Source organism: Carassius gibelio, chromosome B22 (genome assembly GCF_023724105.1).
Source record: "Carassius gibelio isolate Cgi1373 ecotype wild population from Czech Republic chromosome B22, carGib1.2-hapl.c, whole genome shotgun sequence".
Taxonomy (NCBI): Eukaryota; Metazoa; Chordata; class Actinopteri; order Cypriniformes; family Cyprinidae; genus Carassius; species Carassius gibelio.
In genome coordinates, this window is record NC_068417.1 from 8888837 (window position 1) to 8909982 (window position 21146).

At 37.1% G+C, this 21146-nt stretch overlaps 1 protein-coding gene and 1 long non-coding RNA gene across 5 annotated transcripts in view; both read right to left on the reverse strand.

Annotated features, from left to right (window-relative positions):
- LOC127987009 (uncharacterized) overlaps positions 1-2159 on the reverse strand; it is a 58077-nt gene extending 55918 nt beyond the window's left edge. The window contains exon 1 of the long non-coding RNA XR_008161027.1: positions 2093-2159. This is a non-coding gene — a long non-coding RNA (uncharacterized LOC127987009). The remainder of the gene's footprint in view (positions 1-2092) is intronic.
- Positions 2160-18831: 16672 nt separating this feature from the next.
- The window catches only part of LOC127987523 (lysine-specific demethylase 4B), a 48590-nt gene continuing 46275 nt past the window's right edge, over positions 18832-21146 (reverse strand). For 2 of the 4 annotated variants that reach the window (XM_052589877.1, XM_052589875.1), the window contains one exon: positions 18832-21120. In XM_052589877.1, the coding sequence (XP_052445837.1) occupies positions 20773-21120 (348 nt within the window). In that variant the 3' untranslated portion in view covers positions 18832-20772. The remainder of the gene's footprint in view (positions 21121-21146) is intronic. The other 2 variants (XM_052589878.1, XM_052589876.1) reach the window with 1 other exon arrangement.

Here is a 21146-nt window from a genome sequence, read left to right on the forward strand (position 1 = left end):
TTTTAGTTAAAAACATGTAATGATGGATTAGTTTCTTTCGGCTTTACAACATGTTTACTGATGTACTGTAGTGGTGTGGATTATTGTGATGTTTTTATCAGCTGTTTGGACTCTCATTCTGACGGCACCCATTCACTGCGGAGCATCCTTTGCTGAGCAAGTGATGTAATGCTACATTTCTACAAATCTGATTAATAAACTTGGATGGCCTGAGGGTGAATGCATAGAACAATATCAATTTGGATAAAAACATATAAGCCTACATATAACATGCCACTCAGATCAAATGGCATTTTATGACATGCAACTACAAATGTACAGATGCACAAAAAAACGACAAAGCAAATGCATATAGCTCTTAAAATGCAAGTATGCTCAGAAGAAAGCAGACGTGAAGGGCAGCGGTATAAATAAACGAGGGGATGAGCAATCTTTCTGGGTAGTTATCAATCACTGCTGTGTGCTCACTGAGGCCGGGCCGCACGATGACTCATTGCTGTAACAGGAGCAGCGGTGTCCGTATCCCAGCAGTCACGGGTCAAACCACACACTCTCGCTCGCACAAACACCCGGCCGGGTTGCGTGGCACGGTTATTCACGCACACGCTCGGCTGAGCTCTCTAGCTAGCAGGAAATGAGGCAGTCAATTGAACGAGGCCCAGGCCGTCGATAGGAACTCTGTGCTTTCGGATTTGTGCCCTGCTAAAGAGTACGGGGATAATGCCGTGTGCTAGTGCTAACAGAAGGGTGACTTGACCTCTACCTGCTACACAGAAACTCGCGAGTGCAAAGTTTTTTTTTTAGCTGGCTACTCAATCTTATACAACAAAACATGGCACTGAAAACTGAAATTCACAAAATCATTCACAGAAATTAATCCCATAGTTGTATTTGCACAATCTTTGAAATTAACAATCTTTTTGAAATTAATTAACATTAACTCCTTTTAACGAAAATTTCCATGAAAATATGAATTTGATATGAAGTTTTTCATGTGCATGTACTCTTGAAGGCTGTGTACAACAAGACCAATTTAAACAAGCTGTTTTCACACAACCTGTAGATGCATACTGATGCTACGCTATTTTAGTAAAAATGGAAATGCATTACAAACAACCCAACAGGACAAAAAGTATTGAATGCAAATATCAAGCCAACTTGCAATTATTTAAATAAATGCTGTTGCTCATCGTGTTAAAATTCAGTTGGGAAATTAAAATCAAATAAATAATGTGCAATGAAGAAACATTTATAATACAGTAAACTTGCAAAAACACCACATTAAAATACCCCAAACCAAGCAAAAAGTGGCAAACGTTTGCTAAACCTGTCCTTATTAAAAGACCTGGCTTTTTAGTTAAAACTTTTTGCATATATTTAATCGTCAAGAGTTAGACATCCAATAAGTTACAAATCCAAATTATATTTACCACAAGAAGCAACAAGCCAATATTTATTCCAGCAGCAACATAAAAAAGGGGAAAAACAGCCCAGCAAAGTAAAATCCCAAAAGTAATTCAACACAGCACTGCAAAAACAAATATTTGCATTTTTATGCCCTCCTGGAAAATACCACACCAGCAGGTACAGCAGCAAAACTTTGATAAACCGGTCTGCTACATGCTAACTCATAAAACATTGGTTTATTAATCACCAGTGGTTATTTGTTAGCACTCTGAGCAACATCATTTAAGCATCAATAATAAAAGCTACACAAAACATACCAACAAGCAATGAACAAATCCCAAACACAACTCAACAAAGGAACGCAGAACATAAACATTTGCATTGTTTAGCAAATAACAAACCAGCAATTAGAAAAGCACCAATACTTAATAAATGTTTCCATTTAACCAACATTTACATCAATTAAGTTTTATTTGAACAATTTATCAATAATAGATGTTAACTCGACACCTGCTATACCTCACCAAACATTGGTTTATACCAATGGTTTGTTTATCGCCGTTGGTTTATTTACCACATAATTCAACAACATAGCGTTAATTTCAAAAGCAATGTTCAAACCAATGGCGCAAAAATAAGCTACATATTTACCAGCATAATATCAAAGAAACACAAAATGGCCAACCTGTCCGGTGTGCTTGCCAACACGTGATTCTGTTAGATGGGTGTGGCCGGAAATAGGCTTGATGACATCACATGTCACATGCATGTGGGAAAAACAGAATGGTCACATAAAACCCACAGTTTTACATATGAACGACTCTTTATTGATGGTTAAGAGTTTTTGCTGTATGTGAATGAAAATAAAGCAAAACGGCACCAAAAAAAAAAAAAAAATGTTTGGAAAACCTTACTTTTCTCAGTGCTGGGAGGCTTGAACCAATCACATTCAGCTTTTACTGGATTGTTAAATACTCCTGTCAAATGATTGGGTAGATTTTTATTTACTCTCGTAATGCTTTGTTATTTATTTATTTATTTACTTTGTTAAATAAGCTGCTTTGTTATTTACCCAACACTTTGTTTAAGATATAAGAAATTTCACATTTTTTTATCATGTTTTACCTTTTATTCAACTATTCTAATAAACTAGAAAATATGAAGAGTTTGGTTCCAAGATGTGAATTTTATATATATATATATATATATATATATATATATATATATATATTTTTTTTTTTTTTTTTTTCTCGCTCAACCAATTACAGCGCACCATTCCACACAATGTAAACAGTAAAACTGACAAGCTAATCAATATCGCTTTCATAATCACAGATGAATTGCCTTGGATTATGAATGTGATATTATGTAGCTGTCCATGATTTACGGCCAGAGGCGTCACTAGTGGGGTGAAAGGTGGTGATGATTATATGGGCCCGCGACTGAGGAGGCCCCATCTGCGATCTCAGCCGTCTAAAAAGACGATCAGGGCAGTTCAATTCAATTAAAGTTTATTTGTATAGCGCTTTTTACAATACAAATCGTTACAAAGCAACTTTACAGAAAATTATGTTTCTACAATATTTAGTAGTAGCTTATAAGTGGTGACTGTCAGTTTTTGCACGTATGACAGGATTTTTAGAAAAATTAATACAAGACGTAGTTAGCCAGACGATGAACATTATTAATATTATTAATAATTAGCAATATTGTAAAATTGTAGTGGACGGCTCACTGCTGCATATCATCACAAAAGCTTTCATTTCATCGTTTGCAAGTGTTTTTAAGCCTTGTCAGTTTAAACACTGAAAAGAGTTTTTGTCTTCGGCAGATCCCAACATACTGGATAGCTGACCAATCAGAGCACGCCTCGCTTTTCAGAATGATGAGCTTTGTAAAAAAAAAAAAAAAAAAAAAAAACATGTTTCAGAAAGGCGGGGCATAAAGGAGAAACAATAATGTACAGTACATTATCTGGAAAATATGTTTTTTTTTTTTTTCCTTAACATTGCATTACACCAAATACACAAAATAATGTTTAGTAAGTTCTGCTATGGGATTTCTGGATTCCTGCTCAAAACTTTTGTTTATAGCTGAATCATTTTTCCAGAGACAGGTTGCCCTTGCAAGGACAGTCCTGACTTCGGGGGGAAACTTTAAAAAGCTAATTATCTGCAAACTCCATGACGAATAGCTCAGATAACCTTATCCCTAGTGTGGGGAAAAAAGAAAAATAAGGCCATCAGCAGTTCTTAAAAAGGGCTGCAGCTTCCCTTTTCGGGGGATGAAGCCCAGCGCGCGCCGGGCGGCAACGGGGGAAAGCGCAAACCGTCCGTAATAATTTGTGTCAACCTGGCAATTAGGAGAGATTATGTGCCTAACCAATGTCATCATCACCTGTGCTTTGGAGAGCAGGGAACATGGCTAAATGGACTATGGTTAAAGGAGGACCAGAGGCCAGGTGCTCGGCTGCAGGAACCTGTAATTTGGCCATTATCCTCATGAATGGAGGTCTTTTTATAGCGGCGGATTCACAGCAATGCCAGAAAGCCTCTAGTCACAACCACATCTGAGCAAAAAGAGTGAAATCCCATTGTCATATACCACAGGAAGCAAACAAAAAGCAATCTCTTTCACTCTGCCTCACGTTGCGACATAATGGACTTGTCTTTCAACTGCAGTACGAACTGTAAATTAAAAACACGTGTTGCCGGTAGACTGAAAGGAAATAGTGCATCAGCAAAAAATAAATAAATAAATAAATAGCTTTATATTGAATAATCATCTGCACTTACACGGAGAGGGAAAATGATTTAGATTCGTTGTATTGACTGAAAGAGAGCCGCGACCGCTATCCAACAAATAAATGGCGGGAAAGCGCGCGCTTTGCCCTCGGGCTGCGGGGACTTCAATTACATTTGAGTGCGTGTTTGCAGAACCGTCTGCTGGATTTTCCCTCTTTCCATCTGAGTTTCCACAAATCAATTTGTCATATGCAGGAACATGTATGAGAAGCTATTTATTTTACACTTATGTGAATTAGATGCTCCCCTCTCCGCTTGTTGACATTTGAGTTCTGCGAGTTAATGATATTCAGCCTCCGCATAATGGTGAGAAGATAAAGGTGGCAAGAAAACTGTACCAGAATATTACAAATAAACAGTCATTAACGGTGTATTTTTGGGTGTAAATAAAGTTAGTAGCACGCTGTACAAAGCATGTTTTAGGAATCTTTAAATAACATTAAAAATAATTTAAATAACAATCACGACCCAGATAGCACATGTACAGTTAAAGATCTTTTTCATCTGCTGTGTACAAACTGTTTTACATACATTCTAAATCATAAACATCTTAAAGGCATATGTCTATTTGACATCTAAAAGGAAACTTCCTATAGGCGTGTTGCAGATGAGCAGGAGTGGATCTACCCCAGTTGGCAGCAACGAATTAAAGGTTATGGCCAATTTGAAAATTTACAAGCGAAAATCTTTCTTGATTCGTGATCCCCCTCCGAACTCCCGAACTGATTCAAATGATTCACGAACCCGCTACAAACTCCCGAACTGATTCAAATGATTCACAAACCCGCTCCGAACTCTCGATTTGATTCAAATGATCCGCGAAGCCGCTCCGAACTGATTCAAATGATTCGCGATCCCCAAACGGACTCAAATGATTCGCGAACCCGCTCCGAACTCCCGAACTGACTCAAATGATTCGCGATCCCCAAACTGACTCAAATGATTTGCGAACCCGCTCCGAACTCCCTAACTGATTCAAATGATTCGCGATCTCCAAACTGACTCAAATGATTCGCGAATTCCCGCTCCGAACTCCCGAACTGACTCAAATGATTCGCGATCCCCATAACTGACTCAAATGATTCGTGATCCCGCTACGAACTTCCGAACTGATTCAAATGATTCGCGATCCCCAAACTGAGTCAAATGATTCACCAACCTGCTTTGTTAATAATTAAAATAAAAGGTAATAATTTTCGATTTTCAAATATTGCACCTGTCAAACATAGTTGCCCACTTTTAAAAAAGCGTGAGGATACGTAACAACTTCGTTCTCTGTCAGAACTTTCACACTTTCTTTCCGTTTGTTTTTGAAAATTGAATTGTGGAAATAGAACTTGCTGTATAAAGCAGAACGTCACGGAATTCTGCCATTTTTTTTATGAATAAATCAAAAGTATAGCATTTAATCAAATCTCGATATGGACTATGTGTCTGTAATATTAAAGGTATTCAGTACCATCGCCCCCTACACGCAGAGTAGTGCACCAACTCCCAGAGGGGGCACCATCCCAGATGCTCAAAAAAACAAAAACGTCTTCCATTCTCCCATCCGCGCTTGCGTCCGCTCGCACCTCATGTTTGCTGCTCAATGTTCATGATTGATGGATGAACATCTATGCCCGGGTAGAGTACATCACCAATCCAGCAAAGAGAAAAGAAAACTAAAAGTAAAAAAAAACAATGAACGTTGGACGAGTCTCAATTTAGGGACCGTCTCCAAAGTTACATGCGATATTGGTATAGACTTTGGTGGTGCTTATAGGGTATGGTCACTTATTCCTTATATGAACTGTTTCAAATGCAAGACATTGATTGCATGAGATTAAGTTTGTAAATGGCAGCCTGTGTCCTTTTATAGTGTGCACATATATTTATCATCGAACTGTGATAACTGTGACTAAATTCAGTACATCTGCCATATGTTGCCACCCCTCAAAAATTCCTGCCCCCTTCTCGCCACCCCATCAATATTTTTCTAGATCCGCCCCTGCAGATGAGCAAACACTTGAATAACCTTCAATCACAAGTGAATAACAAAATAAACGTTCAAATAATGTTTATTTTGGGTGAAAATATGCTGTAGCCTACTTAATAGAATGTTGTAAGAAACATTTTGTAACCTTTAAATTCTAATCATGATTAGAATGTTAAAGTTTATAAAAAAAGTTGTACTAACATTATTTTCACCCAAAATGATACATTATTCGAAGGTTTTTTTTACATTCTAAGAACATTAAAATTGTCAGTTTCCTAAAAGAAAATCTTAAAATATTCTACTAACTTTATTTAACTCAATATATATATATATATACATATATATATATATATATATATATATATATATATATATATATATATATGAAACAATAAAGACAAAATTTAAGAGCAGACTTTAAGATTTAATTCAAGGGGCTAAACAAAAATGTAACATTAACTGCTTAGGAATTACAATCATTTTTATACACCCTGTTGTTCCAAACTGTTGATTTGGCCGCGCTTAAAAGGGTTATTTCACCCAAAAATTCTAATTACCCCGTGATTTACATACCCTCAAGCCATGCTAGATGTATGACTTTCTTCTTTCAGATGAATAAATCAGAATAATATTAAAAAAACTTACTGGCTCTACCAAGCTTTATAATGGGAGTGGATGGTAGCCCAGAAATTTGAAGTCCAAAAAATTGAAGCAATCCATCATAAATTCATCAATCCACCAGTGTCCTCTTGGCTTATATTAAAATCATTTTCTTTACTTTTCTTTTGTACTACTAAAGCATGTCCGGTCACTTCCTCACCGTGTTTGACTACATCCTGCGTCAACTGCTGGACACCATTATCTTGAGAATGTGTGTACGATGGTTAGCGCAAGTTAGAGATTAAGGTTTATAAAGTTGTAAATATTGATATTTTTCTTACAAAAATGCATCACGTCGCTTCAGAAGGACTTTATTAACCCCCCATAGCCATCTGGACTTCTTTTATAATGGATTGGTTCGATTTTTTGGACTTCAAATTTTGGGCCACCATCCACTGCCATTATAAAGCATGGATTAGCCTGGCCATTATTCAGAATAACTCAGATTGTATTCATCTGAAAGAAGTCACATACACCTAGAATGGCTTGAGGGTGAGTAAATCATGGGGTATTTTTCCTTTTTGGGTGAACTATCCCCTTTAATGTTCCTGCTAAGTCTCTAATGGATTTGTTTTGTTTCTGAAACCTAACAATTGTCTGTTTGACTTGTATGGAGAGCTCCTTTGACCACATGATTTGGGTTCACAGCAACAGCTTCCAAAAGCTTTTGAGTCAATTGTCCAATTACTTTTGAGCCCTTGAAAAGGGGGGCGGTACATACAGTATTAAAGGATAGGTTGTTTTTCAGGGATTTGGACAAATGACCCAGGCGGGCGTATTGGTTTGAGGACATGCTGGTAATTCCTTAACCTTTCTTCCAATTTTTGGTCAACAGCTAAATTAACAAAAAAAATTTAATTTTTAATTACAAATATAAATGTGCCTAACTGTATTTTAACATGTTTAATAATCTAAGAGCATTTAAACGTCCCATTGTCTTGTTTAGAATGTTTAAGTTTCCTAAAACATTTCTTTCAATGTTCTAATAATGTAATATTTTCCCCAAATATAATATTATTTGAACGTTTATTTTTAATATTCTAAGAACGTTTTCTTTCAGCATTATATAGAACATTCATTAAGTAAAAATAACATGTTCTGAGATTGTTGTTCTAAAAACAATTGTCGTTTATTTTAATGTATATCAAATATTAATAGTTCTAAGAACGCGCCATAAACATTAATTTAAGAACGTTGTCCTAACATTTATATAACATTTAAGAAATGTGATGGAAAGCTGTGAAAATGTTCCCTGTTAGCTGTGAAGAACCACGTTTGGGTACATTTAATTAATTTAAGGCAAACCTTCTTGATCTTGACTGCTAACACACGACTTAATCCCTCATGCTTATCTAGGTGAACTTTTATTTGACTGATTTGAGGTGTTGTGCTACTAATATCTTTAACAAGAAACATGAAAATAAGAATAATCAAGAAGGGCAACCGTTGTAAGCAGCTAGCTATTCTATCAGCGTTAGCTGCTGAGCTGAAATTGAATTTCCAGTGTAAAATGAGCTATAGTGATGTGAAAATGATCATAATGTGAGTTCAAAGTGTTTGCGGCTTGTCTAAGCGCACACTATCCTACTGCAGAGCTTTATCACCTCTGATATGAGTGTGTGTGTGTGTGTGTGTGTGTGTGTGTTAGTGCTTAGTGGCACCCCTCCGTATTCTGTGAAATGAAATAGATGGCAATAAGCCGGGATTAGGTTAGAGTCAGGTTTAATTCCAGTTTCCAGAATAACATCCGCTGCAAATCCACGGAGGTGATTGCACAAAGCTGCCACACACAGACTGCAGGTCTGACCACATCCTGGACTATCCTCAATGTGTGCGTCTGTGGGGTCCACATCCATATAAACATCCATATATTTGAACTTTTTTACTGTATGTACCCCAAGGTCATGCTAATTATATCCAAAATACCATGGCAGTACCATGTTACAATCGTCACAAGCTTGGTGATACAAAAAAAACTACTGTACCAGTACCATGTTTTTTCCTGTTCCTGTAGCTCAACTGGTAGAGCACTGCGCTAGCAAGCAAGCAAGCGCAAGGTTGGGGGTTCGATTCCCCGGGAACACATGATATGTAAAAATGTATAGCCTGAATGCACTGTAAGTCGCTTTGGATAAAAGCGTCTGCTAAATGCATAAATTTAATTTAATTTAATATACCATGGAACATCACATGGTTATCACAAAAGTGCTAAAGTACAGATACCATGGTATTACCATGTTTTTCCATCTTTTACAATAGTATTTTTGGAAAGTGCCAAAATCGTGTTTTCATGTTTTCCCATCTCTTACAATATAAGTACCATGTTTGTTTGATTGTGTATTTATTTTTATTTATCTATTTTTACATTTATTTTTATATATATAAAAAAACAGTTTTGGACTTATTCTAGTATGGTACCTGACTATCATCATAAAAATGCCATTTGCATCTATTACAATAAAAGTACCATGTTTTTATATATATATTTATATTTATTTTTATATCATACCATGTTTTTTTTGGACACAATCTATGGTATATACCATGGTACATAATAAATATGGTTATCACAAAAGTACCAAAAAGTCTCATGGTATTACCATGTTTTCCCATCACTTCCAATAATAGTATCGGGGGGTTTTTTTATATTTTTTTTTATGATACCATGATTTTTGGTCATGACAAAAGCATCAAAAAGTACCATGGTATTCTTTCAACTTTAAACCCTATGTAAATACTACAGTGGTATAAGCTCAGTTCTTTTTCAGTGTGGAATGCAGTTTCATGCTCCGCAGACACATTAAATAGGCATTTGATAAATAAGTATAAATAATATATGTTGTGTTTGCGCGATGTCTCTCTGGGTAACTTTGGTTAAGCGCTCTAGCTAAGTGAAGGAAGCACTTTTTGCCTTTGAAGATCTCCGACTGGAATGTAAGTGCAGTTTTTAAGTGAAAAATCTTTAAACCTCGGATTCTTTAGATGTCGGACGTGTTCTGGCGTTAGCACGGATCTTGGCTGCCCTCTCGTGAGAGGAACACAGTGCAGTGAGGCGTTTGGGTCCTGTCAAGCTGTTGGAGCGGGGCCTTATCGTGTGCGGGGGGCCGGCAGATGGAAGATAATAGCATTTCCAAACTTTCCATTTAGAGGATTAAAATGCAGCAGTGGCCGCGACCCCCTTCACATTCAGACAGGAGGGACCGCTGAGGCCGGGAACATATGCCTGCTGTGGACAGCACAGCCAGAGGGGCCAACAACACGCGTCCTTCAGCTGACTGACCCTGCAATCTCTCTGGCACCGGTCCTTCCTTCCCTCTATCTCTGCAAGCTGTTCGCCTCTAAGCAGGGCTCCAGACCAGCCTCAAACCTATTGTGTGGTTGTGCCCAGATCAGTGGTTTTCAGCTGGTTTTGCTTCTGGACCCAGATTTGATGGCGAAAACATATTAAAACTGTACTGTAAAAGTTACATTTTTCTATCAGAGTTTATAGAAATAGTTCACTTACAAATTTTAATTGGATTTATTTAATCCACTCAGGCCATCCAATACGTTGATGAGTTTTGTCATCAGATTTGGAGAAATGGATGCTCTGCAGTGAATGGGTGCCGTCAGAATGAGAGTCCGAACAGTTTATAAAAACATCACAATAATCCACACCACTCCAGTCCATCAGTTAACATCTGGAGAAGTGTGGATTACTTGTGGATTATTGTGATGCTTTTATCAGCTGTTTGGATTCTCGTTCTGACGGCACCCATTCACTGCAGAGCATCCATTGGTGAGCAAGTCCCATAATGCTATATTTCTCCAGATCTGATTAACAAACAAACTCATCTAAAGTTTAGACGTTTTTTGCGAATCCAAATTCATGAGTAAACTATTTCTATTATTATTATTAGTATAAAGATACAAATATTTATCAGGGAATGGCTGCCAATGACAGACAGTGAGTCTTGGAAACCTGTTTGAGAACAATTGAGAAAATACTACCACTTGGGGGCGCTATTGGCACCATATGTTTATTTGAATTGTTGTTTACGTAATTTTTTCATTGTTTTTAACATCCGAACACTTCATCTGCATTCTGAAGGATTTACTGAGCTATTGTTGTTGTTAAACAAGGTTTTTCTACAGCTGATGTCTCCTGTAGGCTATTCCGATTCATTACGACATTTACGAACTGCTACAAACAGAATTACATTACACTGGAAGACGCTCATCTGTTCCTAAAGAGGGCAAGGATTCGCACTTCATCCTTATCGCATTATTGCTTAATGGAGAATTATGTCAGAGTATCGTTGCTTTAATTATCTGGCCAGCAAGTCCATTTATAATGCAGTGAGACCAGAAACAGGCTGCATCCGTCTGCCGACCGCAATGTGTAATGAATTTACAAGCCCCCTCGCAAAGCAGGGTTTAAAACCCGAGTAAGAGTGCTCAAAAATAAAGAAGGAGGCGGCGGTGTGTTAGTTTCCTTTCAATTAACAAAGAACATAAAAACTAATTTGAGTCGAACAGGGTAAAAGTTTTGTGAAGTCACCAGTCCCAAGAAAACTATTTTAGGCAGAATATTTAATTAATTAATTTAATTAAAAATGTGCACAAAATTTCTACAGCTGCAAGCAAGTGACGCAACCAATTTACTAACTAAGTCTTCCTTCTCTGCATCTGCATGGCACAGATTTTACAAAAAATATACTCGATCAGGTCTGACAGCAACCCAACAAAGGTTTTAGGTTATAAAAAATTTGTGTGAATGTTGTTTTGTACTGTTTCTAAAATGTTCTAATAACGTTAAAATAAGTTAATACTGCTTTTTTGGGAAGAATCACTTAGTTCTCAATAGTTCACTTGACAGACAAAACTATCCACAAAAAACAACTTCTACGTAAAAAAAAAAATGTATGCGGAAAATAATAGCCTACGCAAAATGCAATTGCGCGTTCGCACAATTTGCGTCGCTCCCGCCAATAAACAATAAAAAAGTTGTGGGAATGTTGTTTTGTAATGTTTCTAAAATGTTCTAATAACATTAAGATAAGTTAATACTGACTTTAACTAGCTTTTTTGGGAAGTACCACTTAGTTCACTTGACAGTCAAAACTACCCACAAAAGACAACTTCTACGTAAAAAATGTTTTATGCGGAAACTAATAGCCTACGTAAAATGCAATTGAGCGTTCGCACAATTTGCGTCGCTCCCGCCAATAAACAGTAAAACTCTTTTCAGTCCAAGCGTGCAAACAAGCGCTCTTGTTGTAATCAACAAAGCTCTCTGCATTTACCACACACTGGGCAGAATATTAGATTAGACGTTAATTTGGAGAAAAGCTATCACAGGACGTAAGCAGGCAGATGTCAAAGAAAGGCTAGGGGGCAGAGAGAGCTAATATTCCTGGAACAGAGTGAAAAATTTGTTCACACAGCTTCAAATACAATTCTGCAGCCCCCTCCAGCTCCACGGCAGCAAACAGGAGAAATATGTTTACTTATTTTAATTTCTTTTTCATGTAATGTTGACCCTGAGGGCTGCAAATATTTTCCCTGCTCTCGCGCTCTCTACATGGTGATTAAATTCAATTTTATTCAAATGAAATCTCCCACTCCGCGCTGGCACACACACTCACACACATACACAGATAATTAAGGGAAGCGTTTTCTTGCCTTCCTCGCTTTTCTCTAATTACAATCCTGTGTGAAATAGATGGAAATGCAGCAAAACACAGAAGTTTCCTTGGAACGTGCGCTGACAGACATGCGTCGTAATAACTGTGCGTGATAACAGTTATGATTACACCATGACCCACAGATACCAGGAATTAGATCATACGGTATATTTGTCTACATGTCAGACTGCCAATGAGGTTTATAACGCTACATGTAAACTAAGCGGCCCAAGAGTCAGCACATCTGAGGCCAAGCTATGAAATCCTTTTGTTCTTATCAGCCCACTTTATGTTCTTTAATTCTCAACAATATATGAAGAGATTTATCTTTCCATATAGTTAGCCATAATGTAGGCCTATTGAATTAATATTCATGGTGGACAAGAATAATCCTTTCTTGAGCAAAAAAATGGCGTTAGAGGTGGTATTAGTTTCAAATTTGTTCAAATTCGTTCATTGTACGCTTTAATGAACTGACTCAAGACTAACTGATCTGTTTAAAAATGACTAGTTTGTTATTCATTTCTTTTTATCAGTCTTTCTATCTGTATAACAGTGAAGGTTTGTCCTTAAACAAATTTTCTTCCAGTAACAGTTAGCTATTAAAGCATATAAAGCTAATGTTGCCACAATGTTTGCAAAGTGCTAAATCATTGTTTCCAACATTCAGAAATAACGTTTTCTTAAGTTATTGGATAAGCAAAATAATCGTAGACACATATCATATCTGGAAACATTCTTTGAATGTTCTGGAAAGGTTCTCTCAACGTTATGAACAAACGTTCTTCCAATAACTTTAATAGAACATTCTGGCTAAGTTCTCTAGTGTTGTAACATTGGCATTAGCCAAACCCGATCTCACGGTAATTCGTAGATATTTGACGAAGTGGCTTATTCGTACGACCACACTCGTACAAATTCATAAGATTTTTGCCAAATCGTACGTATTTTACGAGTTGCACAATTCGTATGAATTTTTACGAATGACCTAACTCCGCCCCTAAACCTAACCGTCACTGGGATTTAGACAAATCGTATAAAATCGTACAAGTGAGGTCGTACAAATTCGTACAAATAAGCCACCTCGTAAAATACGTACGAATAGCGTTGCATTAGCACAAAAATCTCGTTTTTCATTAGATTCGTCATCTAAACTCTCCCTGGTGCATAATGGGTCAGATATCACTCATTCTCTCATTTGTTTTCAGTGTCTCTCTGACAGGAAGCTGAACACCTGGTGAAAGCTAATCCTGCGTATGCAAGAACAATTTCGGCTAATCTCCTGCAGTCTGCTTTAAGCGCAAAAGTAAATTAAATGAATGCAGAGTTTATGAAGTTCGCCTTTCTCTCTTTAGAACAGCTTGTCTTTTGAAGGTCACCATCAAAGACGACACAATTGTGCATGCTAGCTAGCAAACCATGTTTTGCCACATGCTATTGCTAGTCAATCTAGATCGCAGTGGGCAAACTTGGCCTTTCCAGTCTACTTTCCTTCAGAGTTTAGCTCCAACCCTAATCAAACACACCTGAACCAGCTAATCATTGTCTTCAAGAAGGCTACAAGCAGGTGAGTCAGGGTTGGATTAAATCCCTGTTTCCCCATCACTGATCTAGATCATATAGATTACTATTTTTGGTTCAATTATGGGAAGAGAAAGACATTTTTTATGTCTGATAAAAGTTTAATCGACTTTGATGACCTCAAAGCTAATGCTAACAGACATGGACTGCAAACCACAAAACTCCCATTTTGATTTCACTGGTCTGTCAAGGCTTTTCACAGGTTAAAGGCTAATTGTATATGAAATTAGGTTTTAAGCAGCAGAATTATTAGCGGTCGTAGGACACATAGTCCTTCCACAGCTGATCTGAGACCAGTTCTTCCGTCTATTATAACTCCAGTCGAAAATAACCAGTTGTCTGGAAAGAGAAGAGAGTTTCTCATGCAGCTAGACGGAGGAATGAGCTGTTAGCTAAAAAGTAGCTTAAACATCATTTACTCAAAGACTTCTTTTAGGGTTTTGTGTTAGTTACTGCAGTTAGCTTAATATATTAACAGAACAAATGGCCTCATTTAGGTAGCTAGCGAACGCTTGCGTGTGTGTGTGCATGACTAGCCATTTTAGAGACGCTAATAAATAGAGCCGAGCTCGGTGTATCAGATCCCTCATCCACTTCTGGACTAATGGAGCGTTTAGGAGCTTTTGGAGGAGAGGAGCGATTAGTTTGTAGTCCCTGACTGGACAAAGATGCTTCATTAGCATGCCAGTAACTCACAACGCTGTTTTTCATTAAACTTAGAGGACGGCTTATATGTCTTTCTCTCCCCGTCTGTCATGCACACACACACAAACTCCACAGACAAAACATTTGTATTCAAACAGCGACTGAAAACAACTCTCAAACTGTGCTTACATTCATAATATTGCACACATGTGTGTTTTGGTCCTTATGTTTCCTCAGATTTCTGCTCATTCTAAATCAGAAACAGATCAAGCAGAACACAGTATAGATTATATTTATATGAATGCATTACTAGTAAGAGAGGACCAGCGACTAGTCGACGTCAAGCTTAAAGAGTCATGGCAGAGCATTGAAGTCGACTAGTCTGTGCAACCCCTAGAAATAACACTTATACAGCTTGAATTTTAATAATTTGCATGCTAATTATGTAATAATGAGTATGCTTAATGTTTATATGGTAAATATACTGTTTACTTTTTGGGAAAAAAATATTATATGAAACAGGACTCATTTTGTAATGCAAAAAATTTTGCAAGCATTAAGTAACAGTGGTTTGTGAACTTGTCACATTACCTGCATTTAACTACAATCTCTCTCTCTCTTTCTCTCTATTTATATATATATTACATTACATCTTTAATCCATTTTTGTTAAAAAATATATATTTTTTAAAATATTTATTTTATATATATATATATATATATATATATATATATATATATATATATATAATATATATATATGTATCTATTTATTTTTAAAAATCCTAATCAAATTTAAATTAATAAAAATGTGCACCTTTTACCCATTTTTGTGCAAAAAAGTTTTTAAAAGATAATAATGAAATTCAAATAAAAAACTAAATCCAAAATGTGCATTTAAATCCAAATGAAACCATTTTTGAGCAAAAAGTTTGTGTAAAAGTGGTGTTTTGAATAATATGTAAAAAACGAATGATGTAAAAAAAAAAAAAAAAAAAAAGAATCAAGAAAAAAATAATGTTTAAAATATATAATTAAATAAGTAGAATTTTTACTAAATCTACAAATTCACATTGTTCATGTCCATCTTGATCTAGTTGTATTTGCCACATACATGTCTCAGCAAAAGTCGTTTGTTTCCTGTCACATGACAGGAGATCTCAGCTTGGCCAGCACTAAATTCTCCTTTAGTATTTCACTGCCCTGATCCGTAATATCAAAGCAGGCCCTGTCTTTTTTCTAAATGCATTTTAATATCTGTAATTGCGAATCTGGCACGATCCCAGCGCCCTGTTCTGGATGTAACGACACGAGTGGAATATCAATGCGGATCACCCCGAGAGAGAGAGACAGACGGGTCAGAGCGACGCTGTCACTTGCAGCTCTGTTGCTCGGGCAGAATTTGTCTTAGGCGGAGCCGGTCTGGTGCCTGTAATTAGGGGGGAGCGCGTTCACATCAAACGGCCCCGCCGCAGCGACGGGGTCACTGGGGGTCACACAGAAACCCGCTCCCGACACGCAGGGCCCCGTTTCATCTGCTGACTTCAAAACAACTTTCACCAGCATCAAAGATGGAGATTGAGATGCTGATCACGTATAACAGCACAGAAAGAAAAAAAGAAAGAAAGAAAGAAGAGAGATGTATGGAGATAAGTAGTAGATATCTATATGTCATAGATAGATAGATAGATAGAAGATTTACTGATTCATGGCAAGAAGAGGTTAAAATTGATTAACAAAAAGGTATATAAACAAATGTGTGACATCACAATTATTTTGAAACGTTTCGAAATGTTAACTTTTCAGCACTGAGGTGAGAGCTCTCTCTTTTCTGACTTCTAATAAAAACAGAACATATAGGCTACAAGAGTATAACCATACAGAAATAAAGACAGAAAGACATTACATTTGTATTGCTTGATGTCATTTCCAAATATATTTTAACACCGATTTTAAATGGTTCAGAATTTGGGATTTTTCATTCCATTGACTTCATTAATATAATAAAGTGCAATAATAATAATGGAATAAACTATAAGACGATTCTTAAAATCACGAGTCTGGATTTGACTCGTTATGCAAAAAGAGCAATGACTCTATGTGTTAGCACGCTGACAATGAGACTGTGGACGCCAACCAGACACATAGGTTTTAATTCGTTAATACTTGTTTGATTTAGATCGGAACTCAGGAGTGGGTTTGCGAATCATTTCAAATCAGGACGCGTTCCCAGTGGCGGATGGGGACAGAGGACACTCACTGCAGGGGGGCTGTGTGTTGGGGGGCCCTGCGATAACCTCGCGGTAGTGATTTGTGTCGTATCATGTGTCAATGAAAGACAGAGATATTAGAGCCCTGCACGGGCCTTAATCTAGGTCCTATCAGTATTTTATTCCCCTTCTACCAAAAACAGCTTATATACTGTTTCAGCTACTAAAATTGTTCAGTTTTATTTAAAATGCCAACGTGAATATATTGTGTTTCATTATTTTATTAAGTTAGAGAAATCTATAGATATAAAAAGCTTAAGCATATCACAAAGTGGTCTTTTACTGTGGCCAGTCTAAGGCACACCTGTGCAATAATCATGCTGTCTAATCACCATCTTGATATACCACACCTGTGAGGGGGATGGATTATATCGGCAAAGCAGAAGTGCTCACGAACATAGATTTAGACAAATTTGTGAACCGTATTTGAGAGAAATAGGTCTTTTGTTTACATAGAAAAAGTCTTAGATCTTTGAGTTCAGCTCATGAAAAATGGGGGCAAAACCAAAGTGTTGCATTTATAATTTTGTTTATTCTATATTAATTTAGATATAATTCAATAAAATTGTATCATATCGTCTCTCCCCCCATTTTTTTGTATTTTAACAAATGTTTGGTTCAGATGGACACAAATAACCGCTTGTGTAATGATCAGTTCAGACCTGATTACACAAATTACTCCAGTGACTCTCATGAATCCTGTCCTGTCCTCCGAACGAGTCTATTTATGCAAAGCGCTTTCATAAAAAGCTACTTACGTTTTTATTAACGGCTTTATTTCTCGTCTCCTGTTAAGGCGCAGCTGTGTGTTTTTGTAACACGTCATGCTCTGGTGGGTTATCATTCAAGTCATGTGAGCTTGAATTTACACACACACACACACACAGGGAACTAATGAAGATATGCAGCAGGTAACAAGTGCAGGTTTCGTTTCACATCTCTTCAGTACGGAGGCAGCTGTGTGTCTAAATATCTCAGAGCATAAGAGGATTCTTAACTTTATGAACGACGGCGTGCGCACTGCATTATGGGATCTACAGTGGCACCAAACAAATCCTAACTGACATTTCATTTTAGTTGTGTGAAACAATTAGCCGATATTTTAAAAGCCTAATTGGTTTTTAATCAGATAAAGGCACATTTAGAGTGGCTAAATGTCAATGAGGCTTCGATTTGACAGAACAGCTCTAAACCAGATTAATCTTTTTGCCTGGGATGATTCATGGTACTTTTTCATAATGGTTTATTTTTAATGGATCTGGTCTGGAGAAAAGCTTTTAATCTTTTCTTTTGTGATCGTTTGAAATGAATAAACAGCAATTTACTGACCTCTGAACTTTGGAAAAGTAGTTTCCAGAGAGCAATTTATAAAAATGGCACATTTTCAAGAGCCAAAGCTCGTTTTAGGCCAATTGATTTTCATGACCTTTACAATCGTTTGTGATTACTGAATAAGGATTCGAAGATGCATTTAGGGAAAGTAACTAATTTGTAAACTGGGTCATGTGATTAATTACAAAAACCAATTAAAAAAATTTCCACAAATGGAAATCACAACATAGTACTGTACATAAGAACACACCTAGCCAATTCAATATTTTTAAAGAAAATGTATATTTTCAACATTGAACACTGACTGACTTTATTCATTTTTTATGAATGATTTACATTATATATTTTTTTATATTTTATTATTTATTTATAATTATTTCTACAATTACCTATTTATTATTCATTCCTACATTCCTACTTATTACTGGTATTATTTAAACCAGGTTTTTATTGCTTTTCCAGGGAAATAAACACTGTCAGACACAAAGCACCATTTCACTTCACATTTTATTAGAATCTTTCCTAGTACTTCTGCACAGATAAACATTTGCCATCATCAGTATGCAAGCTTTGGTGGGTTATTTCATTAAACCTGCCCCTTGTGACGTTTCTGTTAATGCAAAGCAGAAACCCCAGAAACACGGGAGTACAAATGCCATTGACACACTGTGTCTAGTGTCAGAGCGGCCGTAGGCAACTGGCAGGCAGAAAACAATAAACAGTGTTGAGATGAGAATGGTGGTTGTCACATTGAATGGAAGGAAAGAGGATGCACTCACTAGTTTCATAATCACTTCATATGTAAAGGTGTAATTCAGATTTATGTTATTAAAAAACATGCTTAATGAAAGGAGGAATAATAGTATGAAAAAAAATCATGATGTAAGAGACAATATATTGAAAAAGAAGGGCTGTCAACTTAATATTTTAATAAGTTCATCTGGGGACTTTTCTTGTATTAATTTATCTTGCATTTTTAACAATTCTCCAAAATCTTTGGCATGCTAAAGTGAATGATTATTCCATCTAAAAATATTTGGCCATTATTTTGGTTTAGAGAAGAATTGGGAGTGAGGGATTGTGGGAAGGGTCTGAAGAGTGTGCCATCCCCCAAAGCTATGTACTGGGCTCGTTTTGGCTTCAGTCTATAATGACAATCCTGTCTGTAAAGGTCTTATCAGTGTTTGTTTACGAAACAATCAAGGGGCGCTGAAGCAAATTCTCAATGCTATATGGATGATGAACCTGCAAATACCGGTGAAGGAGGTGTGCCGATTGATAATCGCTTACATCAGAAAATGAAATCAGGATGGGCAAACAAAATAAAAGAGAAAAGAAATCCAAAGCGACAACCAGACCCTTTATTCAAATGTGACATGGCATTTGTAAGACTAGAAGTTACACTGAAGAACATTTTTCCAATTCGTGAGCAGGACGTCTAGTATGTACACCTCATTGTGGGTCACCTGACCCAGACCGCCCCTCAGTAGTCTAAGACCTCTATAGCACCTTGAGAAGGCGGATTGCGTATCTGTTTAATATCACCTATGACTATACACGCTTAAATGTACGCCACTTCAACCTCTTGAATAAAAATTATAAACTCAACAACTTTTTTTTTCATCTTTCGACATTGTGTTGCAAAGATTCATCAAAATAAAAATAATAATCATAACAACAACAGTAATCATAATAAAAAAACAGACCGGGTGAATCGTATTCAGTATCAACGTCTACCAAGTATGCTACAAAAACAAATCATCTGTGGCTGAAAAAACATTTTATCGTTGATTATAGAAGGATACATTGAGACGCACAAATTTATCGTAACACAAATGTGTACACTAACTGAAAACTGTAGCTTCCGATGCTGCCATAATGGATTTTCTTTATACAAATATTTTAAACCTATATGTGACAAAAGACATTTAAATACTTATTAAATCCCTTGAGCCCAGCTAAACTCTTCCTGTGACCTCTCCGCCCGAACACTTGAGTACAGAGAAAAATACCTGAAACTGTACAGATATAGACTGTCTATTTGAACTGTGACCGGGTAGCATGATGTTTTGGCTTGAGTTAGAAAAATATTTAGCACTCGTTAGAGAAAAAAAATCAGGTATAAATTTAACAGCACATACAGTGAATGATTATCCCATCTGAAAACGTATGGTGGCTCTTTCCATTTAGTGGAAGAACCAGAGAAAGGGATCGTGGAAATAGTCGGAAGAGTACGGCATCCCCCAAGGCTATGTACTGGGTATGTTTCGGCTTCAGTCTATAATGACACGCATGTATCCCACACACACCATTCATGGGTGGGAGACTCAGATTAGCACAACAGCGAATAAATGAAACAAAGACATGCAGTAGATGAATTTAAAGTCTGTATGAAGCATTGACAAATAGCTGGTAGCCCGCAACAGTGCTTCAAAACATCGGCTCAACGCCATGTTCGCCCTCTTCTGGAGGAAAGTCCGAGTTGAGGAGAGACTCCATGTAGGCTATGTAGCTGGAGCTGTGGGTATAACTCTCACTTGGTTCCGGGGCAGGAAGTGTGGGTGCTGAAACAGGAAGTGATGTGGGTGGAGGCAGGCAGGGGGCAATGCTGGTGTTTGGAGTAATACTAGCGGGCAGGAAAGCGGTGACTATTTCTGGAGGTAGCACCGAGGGCTCAATGGCTAGTGTGGGTGGCGGTGTTGGCAGACGTGGGCGTTTTGCGGCCAAAGGTTCATCTGACGGTTGCGCCTGAGGTTGCTGTTGGTTCACAGTTGTCTGCTGAAAAGAAAAAAGACAATAATCCT